Source organism: Calliphora vicina, chromosome 2 (assembly GCF_958450345.1).
Source record: "Calliphora vicina chromosome 2, idCalVici1.1, whole genome shotgun sequence".
In the NCBI taxonomy this organism is placed as follows: Eukaryota; Metazoa; Arthropoda; class Insecta; order Diptera; family Calliphoridae; genus Calliphora; species Calliphora vicina.
Window position 1 is genome coordinate 16,222,607 of NC_088781.1, and position 9,360 is coordinate 16,231,966.

The following is a 9,360-nucleotide window of genomic DNA, read 5'->3' on the forward strand; positions in this document are numbered from 1 at the left end:
CATAGAGATTTTCTACGAAAATAAATTAATTACTTGCAAGACCAGCTCGTAACCATATTAATGTTATCAAATTGTCTGAATTTGAGATAAACTACCATTTCCAGTTAAAAGTTTAAAATTTGCATATATTTCAGTAACAATTTTTAAACATAATCCTAAAAACTCTTTAAAATATTTGTATTTTAAATTTGAATATTGCACATTTTAATTAACAGATTTTTTTTGTTCTTTTCAGGTATCTTTTTTAAAAATTCGTTTATCATAGTACTCAAATTATCTTATCTACTTCTTCCTACCAACTACAACTTTAGCCCAATATAATCCTAAAAATCTTAAAAATGTATCACGCCTAAAGCGAACAATTTGTTAACAGCAAAAACCAGTAGTAATACGTGCAAATTTTTACTAAACATGACAAAAAGGAAAATAAAATATTGGCACATAAAAATGCGCACAAACATTTGTTAAGATTTTTTTATTAATCTGGAATAAAAGGACATAAGTTTAATAAGTTGACAAAATATGAAATGTATATGGGTATTTCCACGGCCAAGAACGCGACAATCGTACGCCTTTAAAGAAAATATATCTTAACGAACTGCATAAAATACCAGCAATAAAATGAATGGACAGATATGATCAAGTAGCGAATTCTGATGGACTTAACGAATGTCAGCTTGCACTATTGTATAATCACAATGAAACAAAGGATTGTCTCCTAAACTACAAACCCATTGGGATGTACTATACATGGTGATTAAGAAATGAAACGACATGGTCTACAGAACTCAGAAATATAAGAGCGAGATCCCAATAAGCATATTTACTGGAATTCGAGTTGAAAGCAAGTGTAAATCAAGCTTTGAATTATAGTCAAGCAATTGAATTACAGTTGTATTACACATTATTTCAATAGCATTCTCCAGTAAAAAGGAAACATAAATTCAAGCCATATGTTTTTTGTTTGAAAAATAAATAAATTTTCAAATATTTTTCATGTTTAAAGTATAATTACATTTGCATTCAAGTCAAATTCCAAAAAATGTTCAAGTGCTTGAATTTTTGAGGCTTTGGTGCTTACTGGGACATCTAGAACGAGTAGCTTCTTATGGGAAAGGTGAATATAGGGCTTTTCTCCATTTTTTATAACATTTTCGTAGCTCTATATGTAGTCAAAAATGCAGACTTTGTGGTTTTGTTGTTTCCAATTTAATTTGTTAATGAGATTTTTTTTAAACTAAAGCAAAATAATGTAAACTACTGTATATAGTGTTCATGTTGAAATGTTTGCTATAATTATTTAAAATGTTTATTATAATTTAGCACCCTTAATTTATAACGCGACATATTTTTGCATTATAGTTCAAGTAAATTCAACAATAGCTTCATATTTTTTATTTAATGGTTTGATATACTTTAAAAATAGTGCTTCAATAGATTTTAATATTTTAATAATTCCTTTTCTGACATCTAAACTGCTTCTCCCAATATTGGCTTTTAGATTAAGGATCATCATTTTTTAACATGTCTTTTTCTTATACGAATTTTTCCTTTTTCTTTTTTTCAGCTTGCTAGTAGTTTTTATCAATATCGATGTCAGAAACTATTAATCGGGCAAAATTTAATAATGTTTAAACTTCTTTAAAAAAGATTTCAGAAGTCCAACTAAGTAAAATATGTGAAAACAAATTTAAATCAATATTATTGTTATAATTTTCTCTAAATAGAATATCCTTACAGGTTTTACGGAAAATGTTTATTTTTCTGTTATAAATATGTTTTTGTAATACAGAGAAATTAGTTTTGATTGTAAACGAATTTTTCTCTTGTGACTGAAAAATTTCAGTTAGGGTGACAAAACTTTTGTAACTTAAACCGTTATTCTTCTGTGTCAATTGATTTTCTCTTGCAAGTATCAACAAAGAATATGGATATAATCGAATCATTTGATAAGCAATAAATCGCAACGAATCTGTTTTATCTGTGAAGAAAAAATTGCCCGGGATTTTCTAAAAAATCCCGGGCTTATAATCAGCAACTAGTTTTAAAAGCCTCTACATTTTGATTTGAATTAAAATAGTCAGTAACATGATTATGATTTAGATACAAGTACGCGACATTTGAACATGAACAAAATGTCGCATTTAATCGATTTGTTTGTATTAATTTGTTGTTGATTGAAGGACATATTACATATGGTGTTTTTAGCATGATATAAATATGTGAACAATAAGTGCTAAAGAGAAATTGCCATAGCTAAAAAATGTTTCTCTATTTTCGACATACTTCACAGTATAATTTTTGAGTACTTAGAACTAATTTGTGAAATATTTTATTACTATTGCCGCATAATTAACATATTGTTTTGATTTAACCTTTTTAAAAACGTTGGTTTATTTCATTTAAATAAACCGGATACTTTTGATGCCAAATAAAAGCAGTTGTAAGTCAAAATTGTAACCACTATTGATTTATTCAAATGTACAAAAACAGTTTAAATGTCACTCAGTGTTCTTATACAAATACACGTTAGACTGACTTGTTTGGTGTTCTCATGGCCAATTTATATACACTGCATTACCAAGCTCTATTTCTACAATGATCTTCAAACTAGAATATTCGAATTCTAGGGCTTTCGATGTTAATAATTAATCATTTAGTGTCATACTCACAAACAATGCCCAACTTAAAGCTTTTATGCAATGTTGTATGTTCCACAGATATGCAACTTTAAATCAGCCGTTAAAACCGTTGTATTTGAATTCAAGTACAATTTCGTAACCATATTTATGTCTGCTAAAATAGTATTTTGAAATCATGGACCGATATGGCTCATGGGCCTCATGAAACTTATTAACAGAGTGTGAAAAAGTTAAGCTAGCTAGCTCCTTTCGTTTGGGCCCTACACGAAAGGAGGTCCGTCTGTTTTCAACAGACGGACAGACGCACGGACATAGCTAGAATATCTTAGAATCTTATAAGGACCCAGGATATATATACATTTGGTTCTACAACCAATATTTCGTTATGCTACAAATGAAATGACAAAATCAATATACCCACCATCTGTTTTGATGGTGGGTGTAAAAAGTGAATTTAAAAATATATTTCCAGTTTTCAGGACAATTTTCACATGTTAATAACTAATGCCAAAAATGTTGGTATTTTTGTATAACTTTATAATGTTTTCTTTATTTTTGAGCTGGACCGTGAGAACTCCAGAAAATACCTTGAAATCAATATTGGGCATACGAGATAAGCTTATAACAATTTAATTATTTTTATATTTTTAACATTTTAATTTCCGGTAAATATTTTTTATGGAAATACCCTTTCATTACCCTACAAACCGCATAAATAATTTATAAAAAAAAACATTTTCGTAAGTGAATGTGCGTACAGGATCAAATCCCAGCAGTTTAAGTAATAGTTACATAGAAGTAGTGTTTGTAAATGAAAGTACCCCAGTAGTTCTAACGAAATGGCCCGTTCCACTGATTTTACGCCTAATTGGGGGATCACAACAAGTTAAAGAATTAGTTATGTGACTAGTTATTTTTTAAAATGTGAGTATCCTAGGACGTAGTTAATTGATCCTACATGGATTGCAAAGAGTAATTTCCGAATTATAAAGGAATCCACTGTCTAAAAGGCATACGTTGGCTTCTGTTGTAGTCAATGCTACAACAGAAGCCAACGTATGCCTTTTAGACAGTGGATTCCTTTATAATTCGGAAATTACTCTTTGCAATCCATGTAGGATCAATTAACTACGTCCTAGGATACTCACATTTTAAAAAATAACTAGTCACATAACTAATTCTTTAACTTGTTGTGATCCCCCAATTAGGCGTAAAATCAGTGGAACGGGCCATTTCGTTAGAACTACTGGGGTACTTTCATTTACAAACACTACTTCTATGTAACTATTACTTAAAGTGATAGAGGCACAGACATTTATAAGTGTAATAAAGAGAGGACTTTAGTTTTATTCATTTATTATGATTGTTGTTTTCTAATTTGAGTGTATGAGTATAGATTGTCCTGTATATATATTACTGTAGGTGAACTTATTACCTAATGAAGTTCAAATGTAACAACTTTAATATAAATTACTTTTTCTGGTTTAATGTCGAAAAAAAAAACAGTAAAAACCAGAAATGGTCAGAAAATCTTTATTGTAAAGGAAAATACTGTATGTAACCAATTCGTGTGGAGTTCTCAGTCTCCCATCGGACGCGTCCCAGGTGGCGGATAGGGGGAGCAACTGCCTAGTCTAGTGATACTGTTTTGAGAACAGGTCACTAGCCTTGACAAATGCTCAAGCGATGTCAATATCTTAAGATGCATTTTTAACAAATGGTCTGAACTTCTTGACATAGCTAGGTCGGTAAACGGAAATGTGTCAGCCGACTATCATAATACTGTGATGCATTTTATAACAAATGGTCACAGTAGGATGTAATTGGTGTTAGGATACTGTTATTACTGGTGATACATTTTTGACAAATGGTTACCTAGTGCTAACACATTCTCTCTCTCTTCTAGTGTTACTACCCGCGGACCAAAACTGTTCTTTCTCTCTCTACTCTTTCTTTCCCCCCCACTTGTAAGGTCAAGGTGATGGTAGCAGTGCCGAAGACCTGAATGGCTAGTAAGTGGTTAAAGATAACTAGTCGCTAACAGCTCCCCTCCGACGCCAGGGCACGGGTCGGTTGTAATACAGTTTTCGCCTAATCCATGTACGCCGTCCCTGCATGGAGTGTCCATCCCCTTACGCGCTCACTCGTGGGAACAAAAATGAATAACACAATACAAAACAATAATAATAACAAAAAACAAACAGCAAAAGGCCAGCAGGGGAAACCTATGCTGGCTGATTGCAAACAGTCGACTGTCCAACCTTCTGGTGACAGTTTGACTAAAAGCAGCGAGGTAGCCTTGGACTTTAAGCCAAGCACCTCAAAAGCTGCATTAGCCCTCGCTGGTAATATACCAGCAACAGCCCCTGCATTGGACACTGTCGAGAAGACAGTTGTCCCTGCGAAAATGCTACAGGTTGGATCGTCGAACCAGAAGTCGGGTCCAACCACCGTAGCCCCACCCGCCACTACGGCAGAACCGAACGCCCCCATTCGCAAAGAACCATCCAGGAGGGCTTTCGTGCAAAGGCGTGCCGCCATGCGCATTATCGACCGGCTTGGATCCAAGTCGGCCGATGCGCTTAACATCGACGAATTGTCGAAACTAAGTTGGGCTAAGGCTCAACTGGCTGAGCTGGACAGCTCAAACACTCCTCCAAGCGCAGATGCAGCGAACCAAGGCGCATCTGCTGGGCCCAAACGGCAACGCTCAGAGGAGGAGCTGCTCCAGCAGCAAAACACACAGCCGAAGACTAAACGTCCGAAGCAAGAGGCTCGTGTGATAAGAAGGCCTTACAGTGAAGTTGCTCGCAATCCACTTGTAAGGGCTATTATCGACAGGAGTGTTGATGACGGAGCTATCTCCCAGAAGAAATGGCTGAAAATCCGTCAGGGTATGCTGGGGGTATACTGGAAGATTCTCAAGGAGAATCCCGGTCCATCCCCGCAAAACGACGATGCTGGCTGGTATCAAGGCCATGTAAAACTGCTAGCGTGTACCAATGACCGCTCAGCTCTACTGCTAAAATTAGCAATTGCGTCCCTAGGGGAATTGTGGCCAGGCGCGAAACTGGACGTGATCCCGGTAAACGAGATACCTCGTAGACCGAGATCAGTCACAGTTATTCCGGCGGAGCCACATGAACCTGAGGAGATTCTGGCATACATTCAGAGCGGTAATCCCGATCTACCAACCCATAACTGGAAGGTGGTTAAGGTTTCCGCTCCTGAAGGTGCGCATAGAAAGGTGGTCGTAGTCCTTAACAAGGAATCCTTGGCGCCACTACGTGAGAGGCAAAGCAAGATTTACTATGGTTTCGATAGTATCAAGCTGCGCATCTACCGTGGTGACGACAAGCTCGACCCCGAAACTTCTGGTGTTAAACTGGAAGCTCCGCAGGATATGGACTGCAAAATTAAACTGGACGACCCCGCAAGCTCTGAGGACAAAATGGAGACCCAATCACACTCCAGTATGGTTGGGGACCTATTCTGCGCTCTGGGTGATGTGGAGGATGAAGATGTTCTTCTGGAATCAGACCCAGAAGACATCGACGTTACGGTCATATATGATCCAGACCATGGTGAAGGCGATCCAAGTGAACCTTCACCACTCTAAGGCAGCTTCGGCTGCCCTGCTCCTCCACATTGCTAAATATGGGGAGGACATTGCGTTGGTCCAGGAGCCGTGGATACACAATGGCGAAATTCGTGGACTCAACGCCAAAAAGTACAAACTTTTGTACATAAGACGCACAGGTAAAATAAGATCTTGCATTTTGGTTAAGAACCATCTTAATATCTTCATTCTTCCTGATTACAGCGATGAAGATACAGTAGCTGCTGCTTGGGAGACAGGTGCAGGTAAGGTGTGGCTGCTCTCGAGCTATATGGCGCACGACCAGGTTGAACCACCACCGAATAACCTGGTATCTAATATGATGCGTGCCGCAAATAGGGCCAGAACTCCTGTAATTATCGGAGCTGATGCAAATGCTCACCACACAATCTGGGGTAGCTCAGATAGAAACGAACGAGGTGAGTACATTCTAGACTTCATATTAGACTTTAATCTGGTAGTTGTCAATCGAGGTTCAGAACCTACTTTTGTGGTAGCAAATAGGCAAGAAGTTCTGGACATTACGCTTGTCAGTGCAAGCCACTCGCAACTCATAAGGAATTGGAAGGTTTCAGATGATTGCTCTCTGTCTGATCACAGGTATCTGACATTCTTAATAGAATTGGAAGTTGAGAAGGAAAAGCCTTTTCTAAATAGGAGGAAAACCAATTGGGATGATCACAGGCGGATCCTTGATGGTTTACTTCCCTCACCCCCTCTCATAGGTGACACTAGGGACATTGAAAGCGCTGTGGAAAAGCTCACACTTTCTCTCAGTGAGGCCACAAGACGTACATGCACTCCCTCTGCTCGCAGAGGAAAGGTAAGACCTCCATGGTGGTCTTTAGACATAGCGAACACTAGGCGTAATTGTCGTAAACTATTCAACGAGGCGAAAAGATCAGGCAACTGGTCAATGTATAAGTCTATGTTGAACAAATTTAAGAATATGGTCAGGAGCGCGAAACGTAAGTCCTGGAGGAATTTCTGCAGCGGCGTCGAAAGTTCCTCTGAGACAAATCGTCTGCGCAAGATCTTATCGAAAACACCAACTGTTCAAGGTTATATTCAGAAACAGGATGGTAGGTGGACTACTGATGGACGTGAGACACTAGAAGTACTCATGGACACTCATTTTCCGGGGAACTTGCCTCCGGATATTGCTAGTGCATCCCAACCGAACAATCGGACAACTTCGTCAATTATACTTGACGAACATTTGATAAAATGGGCCATACGGAGTTTTGACTCTTACAAGTCTCCGGGCCCAGATGGTATAATACCCGCTGATCTACAGAATAATATAGATCTAGTCACTCCTTGGCTGATAACTATCTATCATGCCTGTCTTGCATGGTCCTACATACCAAAACGGTGGACCGAATGCACTGTGACATTCATTCCGAAAGGGGGGAAAGCGTCACACACCAAAGCAAAAGATTTCAGACCGATAAGTCTATCATCATTCTTGCTGAAAACCCTTGAAAGAATCATCGACATCCACATACGAGTGTCTTTGAAACAAGGATCAGTATCTCCCTCTCAACACGCCTACATGAAAGGCAAATCCGTTGAGACAGCACTTCACTCCTTAGTGGGATATATTGAGAAATCCCTTGAATTTGGTAATTTCTCGTTAGTGGCCTTTCTGGATATAGAAGGAGCCTTCAATAACGTAGAATCTGCAACTATCGTTTCAGCTCTACAGGATCTTGGTTTAGACCAATCAACTGTAAGGTTCATCACAAACCTTCTACGATACAGGATCATTCGCTCCGAAAAGGGAACGGCAGTGATCACGAGAATGGCCACTAGGGGTACACCTCAGGGAGGTGTCTTATCGCCACTTCTGTGGAATTTGGCCATAAATTGTCTGCTCAGGAAATTGGATCTCTTAGGTTATAAAACTGTCGCCTACGCGGATGACGTCGCGGTGGCAGTCTCTGGGATCCACTTGGACACGATATCACAACGCCTGGAACATGCACTCAGTATACTGAGTCGGTGGAGTACGGACAGTGGATTGAGTGTAAACCCAGGCAAAACTGAACTTGTACTGTTCACAAGGAGGTACAAGATTCCTCATTTCTCGCTTCCCCGATTAAATGGTGTTGAACTAACACTATCGGACAGTGCGAAATACTTAGGAGTTATTCTGGATAGTAAACTATCCTGGAAACCCAATACCCTTTCAAGGACGTCAAAAGCCTTGACGGCTATGTATGTCTGTAAGAGGGCGATAGGTACGCAATGGGGTATTAGACCCCAGTTTGTCAACTGGCTATGTGATGCGGTCATTAAGCCGACACTATTTTATGGAGTTTCTGTCTGGTGGAAGGCACTAGACAGTGGCTCGACGTGTATGCTATTCGAGAGAGTGTTAAGGAGAATGGCAATCCTGATAACAGGAGCTTTAAGAACGACCGCAACAAAGTCGCTCTTTACTATATTGAACTGGATCCCTGTGGATCTTATGGCAAGAAAAATGGCATTTACTTCTGCCTTTAGGCTAAACGCGATTGGTGCGTGGAAACACGCTCCATATGGTCACGCCAGCATAATAGGTAGTATTCAGACTCTTCCGGAGAATATCGATTACTGCATTTCTAGGCCCTTCTTAGCGAGGAATTTCGATTTCTCAATTCCGTGTGGTACGGAAGCAATGAACGGGCCCTTACATGACACAACGGGTCTCTCAGTCTATACGGACGGTTCTGTGAAGGGAGATCGAGTTGGCGTAGGTGTCTATATTCGGGAACTCGATATTAGGTTATCTTTCAGACTTCCGAATGAATGTAGCATTATTCAGGCTGAATTATCGGCCATCAAAAGGGCGGCTAACTGGCTTAGTTATAACAAGATATCTGACAGGGATATTTGTATATATACTGACAGTCAGGCAGCTATAAAATCCCTGACAGGTGTATACACAACATCTAACTTAGTCCAGGAATGCCGGGCATCCTTAAACAGGATGGCGAGACATTCAATAGTCGTACTCAAGTGGGTACGGGGACACGGGGATATTACTATTACGGGCAACTGTGTTGCCGATGATCTGGCGAGAAAAGGCGCCATGTTACCTGACGGAGACATAGA

At 39.0% G+C, this 9,360-nt stretch overlaps 1 protein-coding gene across 1 annotated transcript; it reads left to right on the plus strand.

Annotated features, from left to right (window-relative positions):
- Nucleotides 1-4,800: 4,800 nt before the first annotated feature.
- LOC135949916 (uncharacterized) lies at nt 4,801-6,676 on the plus strand. The gene is made up of 2 exons (XM_065499372.1): nt 4,801-6,401; nt 6,466-6,676. The coding sequence occupies exon 1, from the start codon at nt 4,801-4,803 to the stop codon at nt 6,259-6,261; it is 1,461 nt and encodes a 486-aa protein (XP_065355444.1). The 3' UTR covers nt 6,262-6,401; nt 6,466-6,676.
- Nucleotides 6,677-9,360: the final 2,684 nt, after the last annotated feature.

What these genes read in the sequence shown, in the direction of transcription:
- LOC135949916 (XM_065499372.1), top strand. Translation starts at nt 4,801, where the DNA reads ATGAATAACACAATACAAAACAATAATAATAACAAAAAACAAACAGCA.